This window comes from Acinonyx jubatus, chromosome E1, assembly GCF_027475565.1.
Source record: "Acinonyx jubatus isolate Ajub_Pintada_27869175 chromosome E1, VMU_Ajub_asm_v1.0, whole genome shotgun sequence".
Taxonomy (NCBI): Eukaryota; Metazoa; Chordata; class Mammalia; order Carnivora; family Felidae; genus Acinonyx; species Acinonyx jubatus.
In genome coordinates, this window is record NC_069397.1 from 16,900,983 (window position 1) to 16,928,231 (window position 27,249).

The following is a 27,249-nucleotide window of genomic DNA, read 5'->3' on the forward strand; positions in this document are numbered from 1 at the left end:
TATTTATTTATTTTGAGAGACTGAGCACAAGCAGGGGAGGGGCAGAGAGAGAATCCCAAGCAGGTTCCGCACTGTCAGGGAGGGGCCCACTGTGGGATCATGATCTGAGCCAAAATCAAAAGTCAAAGGCTTAACCTACTGAGCCACCCAGGCACCACTGTGGAGAGATACTTTTAAATCACGTAAACATCCTGCTCCAAAAACTTTTCCCCTCGATTACCAACCACTGAAGTTTCTAGCCCCAAACAATCTTCACTATGATGATTACAAAATGCTGATTTTTTCCAACTCTACCATTCCCTTCACATTTAACAGTCGGCATTCTGTTATAAGGAAAAGCCCTCCTTTTTTTTTTTTTTTAATTTTTAATGTTTATTTATTTTTGAGAGAGACACATAGGGAAAAGCCCTCCCTTTTTATTCATCCATCTATTATCTGTCATGGAAATGATGGATTCCTATTTTTATTCAATAGGCTATAATCGATTACCATTACAATTTTTTTTAATGTTTATTTACTATTGAGAGAGAGAGAGAGAGAGAGAGAGAGAGAAAGAGAGAGAGAGATACAGAGTGAGCAGGCAAGTGGTAGAGAGAGGGAGACAGAATCCGAAGCAGGTTTCAGGCTCTGAGCTGTAAGCACAGAGCCTGCTGCTGGGTTTGAACTCACAAACTGTGAGATCATGACTTGGGCTGAAGTCAGTTGCTTAACCGACTGAGCTACCCAGGTACCCCAATCCATTACCATTTTATATTGATGCTCAAATAATTCCAGATTTGGCCAGTGGGAGCCCCCTCACTCTGGTTTCATGTCCTTTTGCCAGGCCCCATCTTTTTTTTTCTAAAGCACTTTTTAACTTTCTGGCACAAGATTTTCTAAGGCTTATCTTTTAATGTTCTAGCCCTGAAACAGAATGAGCCATTACTCCAAGGAGCTCTTGTTCGGTTTAGTGAGGAATTCAAGATCCGAATATTCTCTGGTACTGAGGTATCACTGCGGTGACCTTCTTGCAGCAGATAGATAGGTAGATAGGTAGATAGGTATGTAGGTAGGTAGGTAGGTAGATGGACAGAGACAGACAGACAGACAAAGAAGATATATCCTATCAAATCCCACAGGGTTCTTCCTTACTTTCCCTGATTCCATATTTCTCTCTTCTTTCAAAGTTAGGATCCTGACTCTAAATAACATCAATATTGGGGCCCCTCGGTGGCTCAGTCTGTTAAGTGGCTGACTCTTCATGATCTCACGGTCGTGAGTTCAAGCCCCACCTCGAGCTCTATGCTCACAGCTTGGAGCCTGCTTCAGATCCTGTCTTCCTCTCTCTGCCCCTTCCCAGCTCCCAAGTGCTCGCTCGCTCTCTCAAAAATAAACGTTAAAAAAATTTTAAATAATATCAGTATTATTCACTGCTCAATCCTTTAACACATAGTTTCAGAACTGTCACATCCATCTGAATATGTAAGAAATGTATTAAGAGTTGAAAATTTGTCTTCAGTTTCCTTCTCCCAAGACTGAGGGTATATAGTTAAAATACTGTGTACAAAAGTTACTTGCATTAGTTCTATTCTGTCCTCCAATGTGGTTATACCTGAAATACAGTTGGATTCATTGTTCTTGTTTTCCTTTGATTTCAGTGACATGCCCCCCCCCCACATACTGAGTAAATTTTAATTTTTAAATATGTAAAACATTTATTACCCAAAGAGGTGAATTCAAACAAGGATCATTCCATCCTCTACCTCTTCCATTCTATTCCCCACAACTGTCACCATTCTATATCTTGAATTGTTGGTTGTATAGGGGCATAATTTGTCTAATTTCATCAAACTATATACATTTAATATCTGTATATTTATGTACATAAATTGTACTCAATAAAAACAGTCAATTTAAAAAATTCTACTGGCACACTGAATGTCTACAAGTCAGGGTTTTCTCAGTGTGGTTCTTTTATTGAGCCCAATTCTAAGATTCTATGTGTATTTTTCCTGTGTTCTGTATTTCTCTACACTAGTGTATATGGAGGAACAAGCATAAATACAGACAAAACTATAATACAAAAAAAAGCTTGTTTTTGAAATAATCTGTTTTCTAGGTCCCTCTTCCTTCAACTAGTGTCCAATCTGGAAAGTAAACAAATGTGATCAACATCAAATGCACACTTACGACATGTGTACATAACAAGATTCTTCAAGGATATATACCTAACTGTTAATAATAGCTGTCCTTGGGTAGTGAAATTATAGATGGAGTTTTTATTCTTTACTCTTTTTGTGTCCAACTTACAAATGGGATATAAATCAAAAGTTCAAATTGTTAAGAATTTGAAACAAATTTTCTCTAGGGGAATAATATTTTAAATTGTGATTTTATTCCAAAGGTGCCCATTAAAAAAAATTAAATCCATAATAACTGTCAAAATGTTAAACATCTATATAACATTTGTTGCTTGAGGGGAAAATAAGCAATTTTAATAGGAAGAAGAAATAAAGAATGTGAATGGAGTTTTCCCCCTACAGATTAAGAAAGGAATTCTTAGAGATGTTTTATTATGGCTTTAGAGTAGTAGTTCATTGGTTTGCTTTTATTTATTTATTTGTTATCATTTGAGAGAGAGCGAGTGTGCGAGCTCAGCATGAGCAGGGGAGGGGCAGAGAGAGAAGGAGAGAGAGAATCCCAAGTAGGCTCCACTCTGTCAGCAGAGCCTAACACAGGGCTCGACCCCACAAACCATGAGATCATGACCTGAGCCAAAATCAAGAGTTGGGCACTTAACCCACTGAGCCACCCAGGCACCCCCATTGGTTTGCTTTTAAAATTACAATTTTTAGGGGTGCCTTGGGTGGCTCAGCTGGTTGAGAGCATCATACTCTTTTTTTTGTTAAGTTTATTTATTCTGAGAGAGACAGAGATCACAGGGGCAAAGAGTGAGGGAGAATCCCAGCAGGCTCTTTGCCACAAACCAACAAAGAGCCTGCTGTGGGGCTCAAACTCACAAACTGGGAGATCATGACCTGAGCCAAAATCAAGGGTCAGATGCCTAACTGACTGAGCCACCCAGGTGTCCCAAGCATCCTACTCTTTATTTTGGCTGAGATCATGATCCCAGGGTCATGAGATTGAGCCCCACATCTGGCTCTGTGCTGAGCCTGGAGCCTGCTTAAGATTCTTTCTTTGTCTCTGTCTCTCCCTCTCTCCCTCCCTCTAACCCACTGCCCTGCTCATGCTCACTCATAAAACAAAATAACAATCTTAAAAATAATAAACATGTTTCTTTAGCTACCAATTTTATCACCTGGAATCTTTTATTTATGAAGTGTACATTATTTCTCTGAAGTCAAGAGAAACTTCCTTTTCTTTTTTAGAAAAAGTCAATTTCTGGTTACAAATGAGCTTAAAAATTTTTTTCACGTTGAAATAATTACAGACTTATAGAAGTGTTGCAAAAATAGTAGTTACCATATATCCTTCACCCTGCTTCCCATAATGTTAACATCTTTCATAGTACAGTACAATTATCAAAACTAGGAAATTAACAAGTTATTAACTATTAACTAAGCTAAGACTTTATTTGAAGTTCACCAATTTTTCCACTAAAACCTTTTTTTGTTTCAGGATCCTACATTGCTTGGATATCATGTTGCCTTAGTGTCTTTCAGCCTGTGACAATTCCTCAACCTTTCTTTGTCTTTCATGACTTTGACACTTTTGAAAGACTATTGGTTATTTTGTTAACAGTGCCCAAACTGAGTTTACTTCCTCACGATTAGATTAATAAGAACAACACAGAAATGATGTGTCCTCAGTGTCATGTCAAGAGACGGAGTACATGATGTGAACACTGTTGATATTAACCTTGATCACTTAGTTAAGGCAGTCTGTTAGATTTATCCACTGATTTTCCCATTTCAATTAATAAATATCTTTGGGACCATACTTGAGATTATGCATATATCCTGTTCCTCCTCAGACTTTAATCCACTAATTTTTGCATCTATCAGTGGATCCTGGTTGCAACAATTATTTCCCTTAGTCATATTACATTTAATAACAGGAATTTTCATTATGTGTGTGTGTGTGTGTATGTACATCACACACACACACACACACACACACACACACACACACACACACACCTTTGTGTTGTGAGACAGAAATACTAATACCTTCACAATTCCAATCCAACGCCAAAAGGTTATACCTAGCCTCCCCCCTTTATTTGTAACTTCTCAGTAAGAAAACGGGTTTTCATTATCTATAATATTATAATACATTTACTTATGCAAATCTACAATATATATTGTTTCAGAATTGCCAAACCATACACCTGTGAGAAACTAGAAACTAGAGTTCCTTTTGCCTTTAGTCTTATTCAGCCAAAATACTGTTTCCAAAATCATTTAAGAGTAGGTTCTTTTCTTTCCCACCCACTTCTGTGTGTTTATGTAATTCATTTATAATACAGTTAAGGTTCAGGGCACCTGGGTGGCTCAGTCAGTTAAGCGTCTGACTTCGACTCAGGTCATGACCTCACGGTCTGTCCGTTTGAGCCCCGCACTGGGCTCTGTGCTGACAGCTCAGAGCCTGGAACCTGCTTCAAATTCTGTGTCTTCCTCTCTCTCTGCCCCTCCCCTGCTCATGGATGTCTGTCTCTGTCTCTCAAAAACAAACTTTATAATACAGTAAGGATCATTTGCTATAGTCTGTAGTCCATTTGTTTCCCCATAACATAGTTTTTTTTTTTTTAATCAACATTAATGAACATTTAATAAACAGGTAAAATTCACTCTTTGTGGCATGCACTGTGAAGTAGATTACAATTTTTGGCAATTATCAACAAAACTACCATTAAATATTCATTTATAGTTTTTAAAAATATTTTTAATGTTTATTTATTTTTGAGAGTGAGCAGGTGGGGGCAGAGAGAGGGGAACAGAGGATCCAAAGCGGGCTCTGTACTGACAGCAGAGAGCCTGATGTGGGGCTTAGACCCACAAATCACAAGAACCAAAGTTAGAGGCTTAACCAACTCAGTCACCCAGGCACCCCATTTAAAGTTTTTTGTGTGAACTTGAGTTTTCATTTCTCATGGATTAATATTTAGGAGTGAGATTGTTAAACACAATAGTATGTTTAACTTTTTTTTAAGAACTGCCAAACTGTTGGGGCGCCTGGGTGGCTCAGTCTGTTAAAGCATCCAACTTTGGCTCAGGTAATGATCTCACGGTCTGTGAGTTCAAGTCCCGCCTCGGGCTCTGTGCTGACAGCTTGGAGCCTGGAGCCTGCTTCGGATTCTGTGTCTCCCTCTCTGTCTCTGACCCCCCCCTCCCCCCCCGGCTCATGCTCTGTCTCTCTCGGTCTCAAAAATAAATAAATGTTTAAAAAAAAAAAAAAGAAAGAACTGCCAAACTGTTTTCACAGTGGCTAGACCATTTTACATTCCTACCAGCAATAAATGAGATTTCTAATTGCTTGACATGTTCACCAGTACTTGGCATTATATTTCTTTCATCTCATCTTTATTTCTAAGTCATTCTAACAGGCATGCAGTGATATCTCACTGTGGTCTTAACTTGTATTTCCTTTAAAACTAATGATGCTAAGTTTCTTTTTATATTTTTATTAACCATCTTTTTTTTTTTTTTTTGGTAATGTGTCTGTTTAGACTTTTGCTCAATGTTTATTAGGTTGTTTTCTTATCTATGTTTATTAGGGGGTTTACCAACCTTTATTAAGTTGTCTTCTTTGTTTGTTCTGGATACTAATCCTTTGTCATATATGTAACATGAAAACACTTTCTGACAGTCTGTGGCTTTCCTTTTCATCCCTTAAAAGCATCTTTCAAAAACCAAAAGTTTTTAATTTTGATAAAGCTCAATTTGTAAGTTTTATCTGTTTGGATGGATAATGCTTTTCGTGTTAACAACTTTCTCCTATATTTTATTCTAAGAAGCTTCATAGGCTTTAAATGTAGCAATACAATCCATTTTGCATTAATTTTTATGTAAGGTGTAAGTCGAAGTTTATTTTTCTTTTTAAGATTTTGTCATTATTTTAATGTTTACTTATTTTTGAGAGAGAGAGCACAGACGCGAGAGCTTGGGGGTGGTGGTGGAGAGGATCTGAAGCAGGCTCTATGTCCAAGCAGAGCCCCAAAACTGTGAGATCATGACCTGAGCCAAAGTTGGACGCTTAACTGACTGAGCCACTCAGGCACCCCTAGATTTTATTTTTAAGTAATCTCTACATCCATCATGAGACTGAAACTCACAATCCTGGGATCAAGAGTCGCATGCTCCACCAATTGAGTCAGCCAGGTGTCCCTCAAAGTTTATTTTTATGCACATGCATGTCCAATTGCTCTGGCACTATTTGTTGAAAAATCTATCCTTTCTTCATTGATCTGCCATTGCACCCTTGCCAGGAAACTGTTCACTACATTTGTATGGGTCTATGTCTGGACTCTAGGTTTTGTTTATGAATTTATCCTTTCAACAATATCATATTATCTTGATTACTGTAGGTTTTTGAAATCAGATGGTTTGAGTTCTTGAACTTATTCACTTCTTCAGAATTGCTTTGGCTCTTCTAGTTCCTTTGCTTTCCCCCAAATTTTAGAATATGCTTGTCAATATCTATTTTAAAAGCCTGCTGGGATTTTTATTGGGAATGCATTGAATCTATACATCAATCTGGAAACAGCTGACAGCATAACATTATTTAGTCTTCCAATCTATCAACACAGTGTATCTCTTCAGTTATTTAGGTTTCCTTGGAATTTTTTCAATGTTTTATGGTTTTCAGAATACAAATCTTGTCCATTTTTTGTTGAATTTAAACTGCAGTTATTTCATTTTCTGGGTATTACAGACAGTACTTCTAGAATAAAACAAGTTCCAGTTGTTCACTGCAGACATACAGAAATACAATAGGTTTTTGTATATTGAGCTTATATCCTGCAACTTTGCTAAACCCACCTATTAATTCCGGGCATCCTTTTGTAAACTGTTTGGGAATTTCCAAAGTAAATAATCATGTTGTATGTAACACGGTAAATATGTGGATAAATTTTAAAACTATTTTTTCTCTTAGATTCTTTAAAATATATAGGACTAAAGCAAAAATTGTTAACACTGAATTCTAGATTTATAATGCATGCAAATGTGGGGTGCCTGGTGGGCTTAGTTGGTGGATTGTACAACTCTTGATCTTGGGGTGGTGAGTTTGAGCACCACATGGGGTATAGAGATTACTTGGTGCATTTGGGTGACTCACTTGGTTAAGTGCCTGATTCTTGATTTCAGCTCAGGTCATGACTTCCTGGTTCGTGAGATCGAGCCCTGCATTGGGCTCTGCGCTGACAGCTCAGAGCCTGCTTGGGTTTTTCTCTCTCTCTCTCAAAAAAAAAAAAAAAGAAAAAAAAATATATATATATATAGTATATGTAAATATATATATTTATATACATATATATACATTATGTATGTAAAATATATATTATATAAATATACATATATATACATATATATATATTTTTTTACATTTGTTTATTTTTGAGAGACAGAGCACAAGTCGGGGAGCAGCAGAGAGAGAAGGAAACACAGAATCTGAAGCAGGATCCAGGCTCTGAGCTGTCAGCACAGAACCCGACGTGGGGCTTGAACTCACAAACTATGAGATCATGACCTGAGCCAAAGTTGTACGCTTAACCAACTGAGCCACCCAGGTGCCCCTACAAAAAGGATATAGGGAGGAGTACATAATTTCTACATTTTCCTTGAAGTGATTAATATTAACAAATAAACTGAAAAGAAGATGGGATATTCTTCTTGTAGAGAATAAGATAATAATAGAGGAACACCTGAGTGGCTCAGTTGGTTAAGTGTCCAACTCTTGATTTTGGCTCAGGTCATGAACTCACAGTTCTTGAGATTGAGCCCCTCCCCTCCCACTAGGCTCTGCACTGATAGCAAGGAGCCTGCTTGGGATTCTCTCTCCTTCCCTCCTTCCTTCCCTCTATCTCTCTCAAAACAAACAAACATTAAAAAAAAAAGAAAATAATAGAAAAGTTTTAAGTGTTTGTATATACACATAACCAAATGCTATGTAGAACAGAAATAAATGAACTGTAAGTAATTAAAGAGTACAATACTGGGGCGCCTGGGTGGCTCAGTTGGTTGGGCAACCGATTTCGGTTTAGGTCATGATCTCACAGTTTGTGAGTTCAAGCCCCGCGTCAGGCTCTGTACTGACAGCTCAGAGCCCAGAGCCTGCTTTGGATTCTGTGTCTCTCCCTCTCTCTGTCCCCTCCCCTGCTCACACTCTGTGTCTGTCTCTCAATAATAAATAAATGTTAAAAAAAAAAATTAAAAAAAAAAGAGTACAATACTTCATGTCATCTATTCTCACTGCCTGAGAATAAAGGTAAAGACAAAACTGGTTATAGGCCTAAAGACAAGATAATGCTGTAAAGAGAGAAAAAAAAAGTAGGAAAAAAATATATATAACATATATATACATATATATACAACTAATATATATATACACATATATATGTATATATAATATATATACAACAAAAAATATATACAACTAATCATTTTGTTTGAAGCCATACAACTGTGAAGATCCACTTTGGAGCCATTTTAATGAACCAATTAACAATGATCTGAAATCACCACCAAGTGTAAATAGTCTTTCTATATCTTTTTTGTATATTTATATCTTTCATTAACATTAAACAATTTGCTATAGCCACTGAAAATATAAAACTTGCCAAGCTCCTAAAAGAATATATATTCACAAAACCTTACACTAGAAAAAAGAGGTAAACATTACATCTCATTTTTTAAAACAAAGAAAATACTTAAAAAAATAAATAAATGAATTTGCTAGAATCATACATGGTCTGCCCTATTTGTTGGCAAGTTAGTTGGCTCCTAAGCCAGTGCAATGTAGCCCATCTACTGACATCATGCTGTTTATATTTAAGATACTGGAAACTAAAAGAGAAGATATTTTTTAAATGTTTATTTTTGAGAGAGACAAAGAGAAAGTGTGAGCGGGGGAGGGGCAGAGAGAAAGGGGGACAGAGGATCCGAAGTGGACTCTTTGCTGACAGCAGAGAGCCTGATTCAGGGCTCAAACTCAAGAACTGTGAGATCATCACCTGAGATCTGTCTCAGGTTGAATGCTTAACTGACTGAGCCATGCAGGTGCCCGAGACATTTTTATCTTCCTGGCAATTGCAGAGATAGTCCTTTTGGACATCTGACTCTTTGGCTTGGTTTCAAACTTAAGATACCAGCCCTTGATTAACCTGCCTGATGAGACAGCTAGCACAGCTGGCTCAATCAGAGTATATTTAAACTTAAGGTGATCCTTATGGTCAATTAATGAAAATTCAGAAATATTATACAAAGCGCTTTTAGTCATCTAAAAAAATTTGATGAAAGGTTCCTTCCTCTATATACCCTATAGATAGACACCACATTAAGCTCTGTCATGGGGTAGGAGTGACAGGAAACAAAAACCAAAGCATGCATTCATGCGTACACACACATGCTACATATACACATACACAGGTTTATTTGATACCACGAAATATGAATGTTAGTAACCTAGAAATGTAACTGTGGCAAAAATATTCAATTCTGGGCTATATTCAAACTTTGCTCATTTACCTGGTACATGTTTCCCATACATCAGGACATTTAACAGAAAACACCTGCTTTGGGGCCACTGGATGGCTCAGTTCCGTTAAGCATCAAACTTGATCTCGGCTCAGGTCATGATCTCATGGTTCATGGGATGGAGCCCTGCCATCGGGCTCCGTGCTGACTGTACAGAGCCTGCTTGGGATTCTTGCTCTCCCTCTTTTTCTACCCATGCCCCATGGGGGGGGGGGGGGGAGAAGGGAAGGGAAGGGAAGGGAAGGGAAGGAAAAAGGAAAGGGAAGGGAAGGGAAGGGAAGGGAAGGAAAGGGAAGGGAAGGGAAGGGAAGGAAAGGAAAGGAAAAAGGAAAGGAAAGGAAAAAGGAAAGGAAAGGAAAAAGGAAAGGAAAGGAAAAAGGAAAGGAAAAAGGAAAGGAAAAAGGAAAGGAAAGGAAAAAGGAAAGGAAAGGAAAAAGGAAAGGAAAGGAAAGGAAAGGAAAGGAAAGGAAAGGAAAGGAAAGGAAAGGAAAGGAAAGGAAAGGAAAGGAAAGGAAAGGAAAGGAAAGGAAAAAGGAAAGGACAGGACAGGACACCTGATATGAGTAGTTGCCCTTGACTCCTTGAGGCTTTCATGCATGTACCCATGCATTTCCTGATGGGTGGTCCTAATCTGAACCTAGGTTTCCTGACTTCCTAAAACAGCATTTTTCTGGTTTCCCTCCCTCAGACACACAGTAAAGTTAGTATAGGTCAGTGAATCTTTGTTATGCCTTCCAATAAGTCAGAAGTCAGCACACATTTTCTATAAAGAAATATTAGTATTAGTATTAGTATTTTAGGCTTTCTGAGCCAAATACATGTATTATCCTTTTTCTGTTGCATCTTCTTCTTCCTTTTTTTTAAGTAATCTCTACATCCAACATGGGGCTCGAACTTTATAACCCCAAAATCAAATGTGGCATGCTCTACTGACTGAGCCAGCCAAGAGTCCCTGTAAAAACCATTCTTAACTTGGAAGTTGAGCAAAAGTGGTTCATAGGCTGGATTTATTTGGCCCATGGGCTATCGTTTCCCAGACACTATAGATTAACCTTAGTTAACACTTTTCCACATTTGGTTTGAAACTTTCTAAAATACATATTATCACCATATTGTCATTATTTATCATTGAAAAGGATTTGAGAATACATACTCTCACCCTTGGTTCCAAAGTACTTCTTCATATATCTCCTGAGAACAAAAACATTCTCTTGAATAACCCCAATACATTATCAAATTTAGAAAATTTAGTATTGATAGAATACTATTATCTAGTGCATATATAGTCCATACTCAAATTTCACCAACTATCTTAGTAATGTCCTCTATAGGAATTATTTTCCAATCTCTGATCACATATTGTGTTTAACTGGGTCTCTTCTAAGCCAGCTCCTGATATCCAGCTTAAACCAATTTGCTTTAGTTGGTCCCATGAGATCTTTACTTTGGGAACTATGCAACTTTCTCTCCCAAACACAGCTCTCTGAAATGTTCTAGCCTGCCTAGGACAATCCCAAAAACTATTGCATAAGGAAGTCTAAGCAATAGAGAATCACCCCCATACACACACAAAATTCTTTTCCATGGGTGAGGCACTACAATGTGTACCCTCTTATCAGAAAACAAGTTCTCGTATTCTATCAATTTAAACTTGAGCTCAAAAATATGTATTCATGGGGCACCTGGCTAGCTCAGTCAGTAGGGCAGGTAACTCTTGATCTCAGGGTCATGAGTTCAAGTCCCACATTGGGTGTAGAGCTTACTTAATTTAAAAAAAAGTGTATTCACCTCTCTACCCTCAGTGCCACTATCTAGTTTAAGCTCTCAGTATTTCATAAATTATTATAAAAGCTTCATTACTACAAAAGCTTCTCTTCTTTGATCTTTGACAATGCCAATCTTTCCTCCACACTTTCCTCCACACTTTTTATAACAAATGGAAATGCAGTATTTCTCTTGCACTTCAGTGGTTCCCTCAAAACTTCAGAATAAAGCCTACATTTCTTTAGTGTTTGTTTATTTTTGAGAGAGAGAGAGAGAGAAAACGTGAGCAGGGTAGGGGCAGTGGGGTGGGGGTGGGGGAGCAACAGAGAATCTGAAGTGGACTGTGCTGACAGCAGAGAACCCAATGTGGGGCTCAAACTCAAGACCCTGAGATCATGAGCTGAGTCGACGTTGGACGCTTAACCTACTGAGCCACCCAGGTGCCCCTAGCCTACATTTCTGAGTACAGGGTAGGGGGCTGTCTTCAAAAGCCTTTGCTTGCCTTTCCTTTTTACCTTCCTCTGATACATCCTCAAGTCCTGACTGCAACCTTAATTCAAAACCTACTTGCTTCAGTTGCTTCAACAAGGACTACTGACAAGTTATGGATTGGGGTAATACAATTTTATAGATTTAAAATTTTTAAATCGTTGACATTTTGCTAATATGTGATTTAACTCAGTCCCTTTAATGTAAGAAAAGGATAATAACATTACTTCCCCCAATGGATAGATCATATGGGCAGGTCTAAAGAAAAGAGAAAAATCTACGGAAATTCTATACTTTTCATTATTAACAATGAAACACCAATTGCTCCAAAAACACATATATTTACAGAATGATATATGAAAAGCCCAAACAAGTACAAATTAATATCAAAATTTAACCTAGGAAAATCTCACTACTACTTCTTGCCCAAACAACCATAAAAACAGGAAGTATATGCAAAGCAATTGTATGAAACTGTTAAAGAGCAACAAATGCAGGCAAGGCTTTAGAGACGACGAGAATTAGAATGCTTGTGAGAAGAATAAAATACAAAGTGAGATGTAAATTTACTCCAGCTTCATCCCTGAACACGTGGTACAGGAAAATAGAGTCCAAGAAGAAAGCTAAGGTGAGGAGACAGAGGCCAGAGAATAAGAGTTTCCAAAATGTAAGACTTTACAAAGCATCATCTCAGAAAACAAAGCTGAAAAGCAGCAGCAAATTATCAAAAATCTGCAAATTATCCTCAAGTAAATAATCAATTTCTAAGCACATAGCTGCATAAGGCTCCCAGAAACCCAGCAGAAAATAGCAGCTGGAAGACTAATCAGCAAAGCTGTCAAAACACAAGAAGTGCTGGAGAGATGGAGATTGGAATTCAAACCCCACCAAAATGACTGAGCCTTGATAAACACCCAAACATTCAGTTGGAATCCCAGAAGGGTCTTGCTTTAAGAGTAAGAATCAGGCCTAGTAACAAAGGCAAAACTGATACCAACTAGTCTTAACAAAGCCTAAAACCAAACCTCAAGGTGATTCACCAATATACCATTAGCTAGCCAAAAGAAAATTCAACTGGGAACACCTAGGTGGCTCAGTCAGTTAAGTGTCTGACTTCAGCTCAGGTCATGATCTCACAGACTCTGAGTTCAAACCCCTCATCAGGCTCCGTGCTGACAGCTTAGAACCTGGAGCCTGCTTTGGATTCTGTCTCTCTCTCTCTCTCTCTCTCTCTCTCTCTCTCTGCCCCTCCCCAGCTCGTGCTTTGTCTCTCTTTCTCTCTCTCAAAAATAAACATTTAAAAACATTAAAAAAAAAAAAAGAAAATGCAACTGTCTTTGAAGAAAAATAACATCACCCAAAATATCTATAAATTGTCCTCTATGATAGTGACCAATCAAAAATTATAAAGCCTGATAAAAGTAGATCAAATACTGAAGAGCAAAAGAAACTATAAACAGACCCAATGAGGACTCAAATACTGGGATTACCAGACAGAGATTAAACATACACAAAAGGGGCGCCTGGTTGGCTCAGTCATGATCTCATAGTTTGTGGGTTTGAGCCCCACATCAGGTTCTGTGCTGACAGCTCATAGCCTGGAGCCTGCTTCGGATTCTGTGTCTCCCCCTCCCTCTCTTTCTCAAAAATAAAAGTAAATAAACATTAAAAAAAACTAAAACACACACACACAAGAGAATCAAAGGGCACCTGACTGGCTCAGTTGGTAGAGCATGCAACTCTTGATCTTGGGGCTGTTGAGTTCGAGCCTCAGGTTTGGTGTAGAAATTACTTAAAAATAAATAAAATCTTAAAACAAAAAAAGAATCAGGGGCACCTGGGTGACTCAGTCAGTTAAGCATATGACTGGCTCAGGTCATGATCTCACGGTTCATGGGTTCAAGCCCCGTGTCAGGTTCTGTGCTGACAGCTCAGAGCCTAGAGCTTGCTTCAGATTCTGTGCCTCCTGCCCTCTCTGCTCCTCACCTGCTCACACTCTTTTCTCTCTCTCCATAAATAAACATTTAAAGAAAAAATTTTAAATCAATCAATAAATAAAAAGAATCAAATGGACATTTTGGAAAAATTGCACAAAGAACACGAAACAGCTGAAATAGTATAAAGTTTTCACATTGTATAGTGGCAAAAGTGCTAAGTTAACTATAATAAGAATTATACTGGGGTGACAATTAAAATACTAAAAGAATGCATGACCAAAATGTTATTACAAGGGAAAATTTATATATAGATATAGATATATACATATACACACACATATACATATATGTATCTTTCCATAGTGGGGAAAATGTATATTCATGTCTTTTTATTTGCTGTAATTTGAAGTTCTGTTGTCTGGGGCCTTGCTAACACGAAGGGACTGCCACTCCCAGAGTTAGCTAATTCACAGAGACAGCAAACAAGCACATCTTTCACATACAAATCACTAATCCAGAGCCCTTACCTCCAACAACCTCACAGTCTAGGTTCCCTATTCTCTGCTTTAATTACCACAGGGCCAAACACTAGACAATTAGGGATAACTCCTGTATCCCAGAGCCTAGTGAAAACGTATAAACTGAGTAATCCTATGGGTTCCTGGCTAACTCATAAACAGAGCATGTGACTCTTGATCTTTTGGTTGTAAATTCAAGCCCCAGTACTTAAAAATAAAATCTTAAACAAAACAAAATAAAACCCTAGATAATCTTAAACTTGCTTACCTTGCCTCACTTGCTTCTTCCCATAGAAACCACAATAATGCTCCTGCCCATGTTTTTCTCTTGCTTCTTCTGCCTCCTCACTGACACCAACACTTCCCCATGTGCCCCACTTTGGCGTGGCATGCCCCTCTCACTTGGATCTATTCAGTATAACAAACCACCTTTCCAGTGGCCATTCTTACTTGATCTGTTGGCCTCCCCATGCCTGAGTAAAACCTATATTTAAAACAATAACAGCAACAATAAACTCTTCACTAATTAAAAAGATGACAAGAAGAGGAGTGCCTGGTTGGCTCAGTCAATAGAACATGTGGCTCTTGATCTTGAGGTCATGAGTTTAAGCCCCCACTGGGCATGGAGCTCACTTAAAAAAAAAAAAAAAAAGATGGCAAGAACAAAGAATATCAAAAGAACAGATAGGATAAATAGAAATCATATAAGAAAAAAAAAACCAGATTTATGCCCAACTATAAATAGTAACTGCATCAAATATAAGTGGGCAAAACACCTCAATTAAAACTAAGATGAAATAGAGAAAAATCTCCTTGCTTTGCTCTTGGCAGAAATTTTCTGGATAGGACACCCAAGTGCAAGCAACAAATGCAAAATGCTGTGCTCTGCACAGCAAAACAATCAACAAAATGAAAAGGCAATCTATGAAATGGAAGAAAATATTTATAAATCATGTATCTGATAAGGGGTTAATATCCAAAACATTTAACAAGTTTTAGCTAAAAATAACCCGATTAAAAAATGAAGAGTACCTGAATAGACATTTTTCCAAAAAAGACAATAGGTAAATGAAAAGGTACTCAATATCACTAATCATCAGGAAAATTCAAATCAAAACTACAATGAGATAACACTTCATACCTGTCAGAATGGCTCTAATTAAAAAGTGATAAGTGTTGGCAAGGGTATGCAGAAAAAGGAACTCTGTGCACTGCTGGTGGGAATGTAAATTGGTACAACCACTAAGGAAAACAAATGGAGAGTCCTCAAAAAATTAAAAATAGAATGCCTGTATGATCCAGCAATGCCATTTCTGGGTACATATATAAAAGAACTGAATTCAGGATCTTGAAAAGATACGTGTACCCTATGTTCACTGCAACATTATCATCATCATCATCATCATCATCATCATCACCACCACCACCACCACCACCACCACCACCATAAGTAGTCTCCACACCCAGCGTGGAGACCAGTGCAGGGCTTGAACTCACAACCTTGAGGTCAAGACCTGAGCTGAGATTGAGAGTAGGACACTTAACCAACTGAGTCACCCAGATGCCTCCACAGTATTATTCACAATAGTCAAGATATGGAAACAATCATATCTTAAAGTGTTTGCCAAAGGATGAATGGATAGAAATATGATGTACACACACATACACAGAAATACAATGGAATATTAATTTACCCATGAGGAAGAAGGAAATCTTTCCATTTGCAACAACTTGGATGAAACTTGAGGGCATTATGCTAAGTGAAATAAATCAGATAGAAAAGGACAAATACAGGGCTCCTGACGGGCTCAGTTGGAAGAGCGAGCGACTCTTGATCTTAGGGTCATAAGTTCAGGCCCCACGATGAGTGTAGAAATTGCTTAAATAAACTTAAAAGGAAAAGAAAAGAGGCAAATACTATATATTATTGCTTATATATGGAATCTAAAGAAAACCTCAGAAAAAGAGTAGAATAGTGATTACCAGGGGTTGGGAGGTGGGGAAAATGGGGAGATACCGGTCAAAGGGTACAGACTTCCAGTTATAAGGTTATCAAGTTCTGGAAATTTAATGTACAGCATGATGGTTATAGCTAATAATACTATATTATATACTTGGAAGTTGCTAACAGAGTAGATCTTAAATGTTCTTACTACAAAAAGGAAATGATAATTATGTGACAGGAAGGAGGTATTAGCTGATGATATAGTGGTTATCATTTTGTAATATATAAATGTATCAAATCAACACACCGTACACCTTAAACTTACACAATGCCATATAAATATATTTTATTATATATCATGATATCATATCGCAATATATATATGATAACATATATATATCATATCACAATAAAGGTGGGAAAGAAATTTGGGGGAAAAAAGACAACAAAAACAAGAAACACTTTAGATATAAGGTTCCAGAAATAATAAATGAAAAAGGATGGAGGCATGCCTGGATGGCTCAGCTGGTTGAGTGTACGACTCTTGGTTTTGGCTCAGGTCATGCTCTCGCAGTTCATGGGTTCAAGGCCATATGGGGTTCTGCACTTACTGTGCAGAGTCTGCATGGGATTCTCTCTCCCTCCCTCTCTTGATCACACATGAACTCTCTCTCTCAAAATAAATAAATAAAATTTTTTTAAAAAAGGGATGGAAAAAGAAATACCATGCAAGCATTAGCCAAAGAAAGATGTCTGATTAACATCAAAGTAGATTTGTTTTTAATGTTTGTTTATTTTGAGAGCGAGAGGGTGTGTGCATATCTGTGAGAGGGACAGAGAAAAGAGGGGGAGAGAGAGAGTCTGAAGCAGGCTCCAAGGGGTCATCACGGGAGCAGGATTCAATCCCACAAACTGAGCCAAAATCAGGAGTCATAAGCGTAACTGAATGAGCCACGCAAGCACACCCCAAAGTAGATTTTAAAGCAAGAAATACTATGAAAGATAAACAGTGAAATTTTGTAATGATAATGGGACAATTCAAGAAGATACAATCCAAAATTTGTATATTCTTAGTAATTCAGCTTAGAAATGCATAAAGTAAAACAAGAGAGAGCTAAAAGGAAAAGCAGATAAATTCACAATCAGTATACATCTTTGAGTTACTGACAGAACATGCACACCAAAACAAATGAAATCAGAAAGGATGCAAAAGATCTGAAGAACATAATCAATGCATGTTATCAACTTGACATGCATAGATCATTATACACAACAAACAGCACAATATATGTAATTTTCCAGTTCCGGGAGAAAATATTCACAAATACATAATACGGGTAAGTATCCAGTATGTACAAAGAACTTACAACTCAACAAAAAGAAAAACATCCCATTTTTTTTTAAATGGGCAAAACACTTGAATAAAAACTTCCCAAAGATATGTGAATGGCCTTTAAATCTATGAAAAAGTACCAATCATCAGGGAAATGTATGTTAAACCCTTACTGAAATACTATTACACATCTACCAGAATGACTCAAATTAAAATGACTGTCAACACCTAATGTTGGAAAGGATATGAAGAAAAGAGAATTTTCATATACTGTTGATGAAAGTATAAAATTTCTACTTCTTAATGAAGAAGTCTGACAACTGGTCATAAAACTAAACATATACCTGCCCCATGATCCAACAGTTCCATCCAAGGTATTTACTTAAAAGAAATGAAAAACTGGGTCCACAAAAAGACTTGTAAATCAAAAGACTTTAGGTCAAAAAAAGTTACAAGAGACAAAGATATTATATATTAATAAAGGTTCAATACAGCAAGAAGATTTAACAATTATAAACATTTACAATACCTAACGGCAGATCATTAAAATGAATGAAGCAAAGATTGACAGAATTGAAGAGAGATATTAACAGTTCTACAATAGCTGGAGACTTTAATACCCCACTCATAATAATGGTGAGAACAACCAGACAGAAGATGAGCAAGGAAACAGAGAACTTAATACAATTAACCAATTAGAATTAATAAACATATAAAGAACACTCTACCCAACAACAGAATATACATTCTTCTCAATGGTACATGGGACATTTGCCAGGATAGACCATATGTTAGGCCACAAATCAACTCAATAAATTTAAAAAGATAGGTATCATACAAAGAATCTTCTCTGATCTCAACAGGATAAAGTTAGATATCAGTAACAAAAAAGGAAAACTAGAATATTCACAAAGTTGTGTTAATTATAAACAATACACTTCTAAACAACCAACAGATCAAAGAAGAAATCACAATGAAAATTAGAAATACCTAGAGTTGAATGAAAACAAAAATACAGCAGATCAAAACTTATGGGACCAAGTAAAAGAAGAGCTCAGGAGGAAATTTATAGCTATAAACACATTAAAAAAAAATAATAAAGGAAAAAAAAATCTCAAATTAACAACCTAACTTTACAACTTAAGGAACTAGAAAAAGAAGAACTAAACCCAAAGTTAGCAGAAGGAAGGAAATAATAAAGATTAAGGCAGAGATCAAACAGCGAACACAAAAACAATAGAGAAAATCAATGAAATCGAAAGTTGGTTCTTCAAAAAGACAACAAAATCGACAAACCTTTAGCTAGGTGGACTAAGGAGAAAAGATTACTAAATTACTAAAATCAGAAATTAAAAAGGGGACAGTACTACTGATTCTACAGAAACAAACAGGATTATAAGTGTAGTATGAAAAACTATATGCCAACAAATTAGATGAAAAGGGCAAATTCCTAAAAATACCAAACCTACCAAGACTATATAATGAAAAAATAGAAAATTTGAATACTATTACTTATTACTTACTGTAAGTAGTAACTAGATTGAATCAGTAATAAAACTTTCCCAATAAAGCAAAGCTTTGGACCCAATGGGCTCTTAAAATTCAACAATAACAAACAGCCTGATTTTAAAATGGGCCAAACACCCTAACACTTTACCAAAGAAAATATACAGATGGCAAATAGGCTGATATAAAGATGGTTCACAATATCAGGGAAATAGAAATTAAAACAATAAGATACTATTAAATACAATTAGAATGGCCAAAATGTAGAACACTGACAGTACCCTTTGGTACTGCTGACAATGTGGAGCAAAAAGAACTCTCATTCATTGCTCGTGGGAATGGAAAATGGTACAGCCCCTTTGGAAGATAGTTTGGTCGTTTCTTACAAAATTAAGTATAGTTTATCATACAATCCAGTAATGGTACTCCCTGGTATTTACTCAAAGGAGTTTAAAAATATATCCACACGGGCACCTGGGTGGCTCAGTCAGTTAAGCATCTGACTTTGGCTCAGGTTATGATCTTACAGGTTTGTGAGCTCAAACCCTGCATCAGGCTCTGTGCTAACAACTCAGAGCCTGGAGCCTGCTTCTGATTCTGTCTCCCTCTCTCTCTGCCCCTCCCCTCCCAAAATAAATAAATAAACTTTAAAAAATTGGTAATTCAGGGATCCCTTCAATAGTCTCCGAATATTCTTTTTATTTTCTAGGCTATTCACATTGCTTTATTCTCCTTCTTTTTCCCTCCAAACTGGCAAACATGTCCATTAAGAGGAAACATAATGATGTTCATTACAGCATTATTTTTAACAGCAAAAAAACCAGGCAGGGTTGAAAACCTTAATATCTAATTATGTGGAATGATAAAGTGAATTATGATATATCAAATAGATACATGACAAAATGTGATATAGCCATTGTTATACATGTACACTTATTCATAAGAAAAATAAGCAGTACTGCAAAATTTTGTGAAACAAACTATACACTTTAATTTTAAAAATTAAATGGCAGGGTGCCTGGGTGGCTCAGGTTATAAATATTATGTGGTACAGATATATGTAGGATGAATAATCATCTCATCTGACCTGGGCTATGGGGTTTCTAGGACATGGGACTTTCATCACTGAAACTGGAAAAGTCCTGGCTAAATTGAGGTAACAGTAATCCTAGATATATGTACATTCTTGAAAGGCTGAACAGATGTAAATGAAATAATATCAGTGGGTTATCTGAAGGGAAAATAGTTGTAAGTAATGGTTTCTGTACACTTTTCTTTTTTCAGTGTTAAAGGTGATATGATACATCTTTCTATGAACAAGGAAAGTTTACAAAGAGTCTTTTATTGAAAATCTCAAAATAGAATTATAGTTAAAATTCAGGAGAAAACAGACTGAGCTTATACCAATAAAAAAGAAAAGAGAGAAAAGCCAAATAACTAAAACCAGGAAAAGAACAGGACTATTACAAACAACCTACAGAAATAAAAAGGGTCATATGAGCATACTATTTTCAACTGTATACCAATAAATTAGACAACCGAGATGAAACAAATTCCTAGAACCCACAAATAAAAGTAACTTAAGGGAAAACATCAAAAGATGGGGGCACCTGGGTAGCTCATTCAGTTAAACATTGGACTTTTGATTTTGACTCAGGTTATTATCTCATGGTTCATGGGTTTGAGCCCCACAACAAGCTGTGTGCTGGTAGCATGGAGCCTGCCTGGGATTCTCTCTCTCCCTCTCTCTCTCTGCCCTTCCCCCTGCTCATGCTATTTTTCTCTCTCTCTCAAAATAAATTTAAAAAACACTAAAAAAAGAAAGAAAGAAAATATTAACAGACCTATAACAAGTAAACACTGAATAAGTAATCAAAAACAAAGTCCAGAACCAGAAGCCTTCACTGGTGAATTCTACCGAACATTTAAAGAAGAATTAATACCAATTCTTCACTAACTCTTCCAAAAACTAAAAAAGAACACTTCCTAACTGACTCTATGAAGCCAGTATTAGCCTGATACCAACAACACACCAAGAAAATCACACACACACACACACACACACACACACACACACACATTACAGTGTCCCTTATGAATAGAGATGTAATGATTATAAACCATGACAAAGTGGGATTTATCCCAGAAATGCAAGAGTGGTTCAATGTAACAAAATCAGTAATGCAATATATTCCATTAACAGAATGAAGGAGAAAAACCATTATGATCACCTTAACTGACATCCAAAAGGTATATAACAGAATGCAACAACCTTTCATGAAAAACAAAACAAACAAACAAAAACCACTCAAAAAATTAGAAACAGAAAAAACTTCCTCAATATGATAAAGGGCATTTATGAAAATCCCACAGCTAACATCATCCTCAATTATGAAAAACTGAAAAAAGTTTCTCCCTAAGATAAGGAACAAGGATGCTCATTTTCATCACTGCCATCAAAGTTACAATTAGAGCAAATAGATAAGAAAAACAAAAGGCATCCAAATTGGAAAGAAGTAAAACTATCTTTGTTTATAGGTAACATGATCTTATATACAGAAGTCCACAGTATCCACATAAAAGATACTAGCTAATAAATTTAGCAAAATTGTAGTGTAAAAACCAACACACATAAATTAGCTGTTCCTATATATCAGCAATGAATAAATTCAAGAGGAAATTAAGAAAATAATTCCATTTACAATAGCATCTAAAAGAATAAAATATTGATGACTAAATTTAAGCAATGAATTAGAACCCTTGTATACTGAAAACTACAAAACATTGCTAAACAAAATTAAAGAAGACCTAAATAAATGTTTAGAAAGACATACTGCATTCATGGAGTAAGACTCAATATTGGTCAGATGCCAATACTACCAAGCATGATCAACAAATTTAAACAATCCCTAACAAAATTTCAACAGCAGAAATGGAAAAGCTAATCCTCAGATTCATATGGAATGGCAAGGGGCCCCAAACAGCCAAAGCGATCCTTAAGAAGAATAATAAAGTTGTCCCTGATCTCAAACTTAGTACGACAATACAGTAATCAAAACAGTATGATACTAGCATAAAGATAGATATATAGACAAAAGGAACAGAACTGAGAGTTCAGAAATAAACCTATACAATATGATCAATTGATTTCACAAAGATGTCAAGACAATTCAACAGAGAAAGAACTGTCTCTTCAATAGAGGGCACTGGAACACTGAACAACTAGATTTCCACACACAAAAGAGTAAAGTTGGACCTCTACCTCACAACATGTCCAAAAATCAACTCAAAATGAATCGGTGACTTGTATATAAGAGCTAAGACCATAAAACTCTCAGAAGAAAACATAAGGGTAAATATTCACAACCTTGGATTTGGCAATGGATAATGAGACATGACACCAAAAGTATAAGCAACAATAACAAAAAATAGACCAATTGGACTTCATCCAAATTTAAAACTTTCGTATATCAAATGTCATCATCAAGAAAGTGAAAAGACAAACTACAGAATGGGAGAAAATATTTGCAAATCATGTATCTGACAAGGACTTAATATTCAGAATACATAAAGATCACTTATAACTCAACAACAAAGAGACAACCCAAATTTTAAAAGAGGCAAAGGACTTGAATAGACATTTCTCCAACGAAGATATGCAAATGGCCAATAAGCACATGAAAAGATGCTCAACATTGTTAGTCAATAGAGAAATACAAACCAAAACATCAAGATACTACTTCACACCTAGCAGGATGGCTATAATCAAAATAACAAAAAATTACAGGCATTTGTGAGGATGTGGAATAATTGGAACTCCAGTAAATTACTGGTGAGAATGGAAACAGTACAGCCACTATGGAGCAGTTTGGCAGTCCTCAAAAAGTTAAACATAAAATTACCATGTGATCTAGTATTTTCACTCTTAGGTACACACCCAAATTTGAAAACACTGACTCAAACAGATATTTGTACACCAATGTTCATCGTAGCATTTATTCACAATAGCCAGAAGATGGACACAATCTAGTATCCATCAGCAGATGAATGGACAAACCATGGCACATACAATGGGATATTATTCATCTATAAAAAGGAATGAAGTACTGATACATACTACAACATGGTTGACCTGCAAAGTGATTATGCTATACATTATGCTAAGTGATACAAGCTATACACAAAAGAACAAATATTGCATGATTCCATTTATATGAAATATCTAAAATAGGCAAATTCATAAACAAAAAGTAGATTAGAGATTGGGTAGAGGGGGAAGGAGTTACTGCTAATAAATACATAGTTTCTGCTTGGGGTGATGAAAAAGTTTTGAAATTAGATAATGGTAATGGTTGCACAACATTGTGCACGTAATTAACGCCACAAATTGTACACTTAAAAATGGTTAAAATGGCAAATTTGATGATTATTTTAGCATAACACACACACATATACACACAAGAAAAAAAGACTGGTACATATCCTTCTGTCAAATAATAATCCTAGATTTCCAAAACACTAAAACTGACTGTGTATGAGACTTAACAGAAATCAGAGTTCTTCTGCAATATTTAATTCTGTAGTAATGCAAGTCATTAGACTCTTCAAACCACTGTACTAAAATGCTAAACATGTAAGTTAAAGCAAAATAATATTGTTTCCCATTTTTTTAATAATCCAAGAAGCTCAATAAATAAAACTATCTACTTTCATATTATACACATATATCTATGTAAGTGATTATAAAATGGACTATTGCCTATGTTTCTTTATATATATATATATATATATTTTTTTTTTTTTTTTTACTGTGCCAGGACTAGATATTAAGTAAATGCTGGTCACTGACATTAAGCCTTTAACACTTACAAAATATACTGCTCCAAAGCTTCCATGGCCAATTTCTCTGAGATCTGTGAAGAGCTTCTCTGGGTCTTCTTTGAAGAAGAGCTCTGCAATTTCAGGGTCCTTCAGACTGCCCGCTCGGTTGGTTGATGGCATCCTGCTGGGCAATCAGTTCTCTGATTCTAATTTTATACTGCTATCCCAATCCCTGGTTCATCTGTATGAATGAAGCCACGCTGGCATAAACTATTGAAGAGAAATAAGAGAAAAAAAAGTCAGGAAAAGCAAAAACCACTCAGAATAATTACAAGATCATTTTCTGACAGCATATACAAAATTATCTGTGGCCTAGAATTTCACTGAGATGGAGGTGTGGTCTACTAGTACAGTAGTTCCTAAATCTGAAAAGATACCACTTACCAGTGTTTAATCAACTCTGATACAGACATTCCAAAGAAAAATACAATGGGAGAAAGTAATGAATTTCACACAGACAACTGTTTCCCTCATAAATCTGATTCACATTAAAATATGGCCTTCATCAAATCTGTATCATTAGATAAGTAGATATTACAGATAACCAGTAATTCCCTGGTGTTATCAGTTCCTTTATACCAGAGTACTGACATATACAGATTATAGATAATATAGATATTTTTAAAATATAGACTTTTTTAAATAAAAATTTAAAAACTGAGAGGCTTCAGAACCTCTGGGTTCTGGAATGACACTGCCACTGCCTGGACATGAATCCTGACAACACTATTTACAAACTGTGGACTTGGGTACCCTCATTTTCCTAATCTGCACAATGAAAATAACATACTTCATAGGATAGCATCCCTCGGGGAAATCAGAGAAATCAGAAATAATGAGGGACATTTCCTCTGCCAAATATCAAAACAGAATGCACAACAATGGCATCATTAGAATACTAAAAATAGGACAAGCAAATTAATAATCTAAAAGATAGTCAAGAAACAAACCAATGTATGTGTACCTTGGAATTTAGCATACAATTATAAAAAGAAATAAATGCAGAGAAAACTGAGAACACATTCAGAAAAAATATATAAAAATTATAACCCTATCACATATCTTACATAAACATTACTGGCCTATAGAGGTATCCCAAGTAAATGAGGAAAAAAGGAATCGGATATATACAAGTGATGTTTGGAGACTCCAGTAACTATTTGGTAAAAAAAATAAAATAACACCTGTTCTTCAAACTAAACAGAATCACACACAGACAATACAAACATAAATACAACATATGGCAATTACATATGGGAAATACAAACATAAAAAATGAAACTGGGGCACCTGGCTGGCTCAGTTGAAAGAGCATGTGACCCTTGATCTTGGAGTTGTGAGTTTGAGCCCTACACTGGGTGTATGTAGAGATTACGTAAAATAAGTACAATTTTAAAAAATGAAACTATACAAGTAGTAGAAGGAAACAGGTTAAGTTCCTCCATAATCAGGAACTGAGGAAACTTTCCTAACTGTTCCAAATCCAAAACAATAATGACAAAGACTAATACATATTCAACAATATAAAAAGACAACTTGGGAGGAGAAGCCATGGAAAAAGACACACCTCAACAAAAAGACAAAAGATAAACTTGGAAAAAAGTTTGAAACTTATGTTTACAAATGTTAATATCCCTAATATGTAAAGAGCTTTTAAAAAAAAGTGTGTGTCGGGAGTGGGGAGAGGTGCCTGCGTAGCTCAGTTGGTTAAGCATCAGACTTGGGACTCAGGTCACGATCTCACTGTTATGGATTCAAGCCCTGTGTCTGGCTCCACACCATCAGTGTGTGCCCCTCCCCACTCATGTTTTTTCTCTCTCAAAATAAATAAATAAACGTTAAAAAAAAAAAGGAAAGAAAAAAAGACAACAATCTGATATACTTAATATCCGAAAAGTTTCTGAAAACAGCAAATAGAAAAGAATCCAGCAGATATGTGTAATTCACAGAAGAAAAAAAATAAGGAAACAACCATTAAATATATGAAAATATGTTCAAAATCACTCCAAGTAAAAGAAGACAAATTAAAACTATACTAAGATTTCATTTTGTAATCAGAAAGGCAAAAATTGACCACCTGTTGATGGTGGGGTAGAAGGGAAGTATGTATGCACTCATCCATTAGCAGTGGTAATGGAAAAAAACAATATAAACCTTATGGAGAAAAATCTAGCAAAAACATATGCACTGACCATTTCAAACAAAATACCACTCTACGGAATTTATACCAAAGGTACTTCTAGAAAACATCAGAAATGATAAATGTACAAGGTCAGGAACTGGAAATCATTACAGTGCTCATGGGAGTGTAAAATAGTACAACCATTTTGGAAAATTGTTTAGCAGATGCATATCAAGAAAAATAAGTATTTACTATATGAAGGAGCAATTCCTGAACTAGCTGTCATTTATTCAGTGATAAGAAAACACAGGCACACAAAAACTTGTACATAGTAGCTTTATTCATAACAGTCCAAAACTGCAAATAATACAAATGTCTATCAACAAATAAATGTAGAATAGAATTGTGGTATATTCACACAATGAAATACTATTCACAGCAATAAAAAGGAATAAACTAACAATACATGTAGCAATCAATACAGATGAGCATCAAAAGCATTATGCTCAGTCAGCAAAAGAAGCCAGAAACAAAGAATACATACTTGATGATTCCCCTGATACATTCTCAAATAGGCAAAACTAGTCTAAAGTAATAGATCCATGGTTACCTGGGATGGGTATGGAGGAGTATGTGGGTATGTAAGAGACGAATCACTGGGTTCTACTCCTGAAACCAAGACTACACTGTATGCTAACTTGAATTTAAATTTAGAAGAAAAAAAAAACAAAACAAAAAAAACAGGAAGAAGAAAAACATTACTTGCTAATCTAGACATCCATATTATCTGAATTTTTATAGTAATTGTTTTTATAATTTTAAGAAATTTTACTTTACATTGTACTTCGAATTAGAGAAAAATAAAATAGAGCATTTTTTACAACTAGAATAATACATATTCTGAACAGAAGAACATCGAAAAGGCTATTAGCATTTTTTTTTAATTCACAAAAGACTAATGCATTTTTTTAAATGTTTACTTATTTTTGAGAGAGAGAAAGAGTGTGAGCAGGCGAGGGGCAGAGAGAGAGGGAGACACAGAATCTGAAGCAGGCTCCA

General features: G+C 36.0%; 1 protein-coding gene across 1 annotated transcript in view; it reads right to left on the bottom strand.

The window, feature by feature from the left end:
• The window catches only part of TAOK1 (TAO kinase 1), a 143,024-nt gene that overhangs the window by 60,595 nt on the left and 55,180 nt on the right, over positions 1–27,249 (bottom strand). The window contains exon 2 of the mRNA XM_027034564.2: positions 24,057–24,278. Within this exon, the coding sequence (XP_026890365.1) occupies positions 24,057–24,188 (132 nt within the window). The 5' untranslated portion in view covers positions 24,189–24,278. The remainder of the gene's footprint in view (positions 1–24,056; positions 24,279–27,249) is intronic.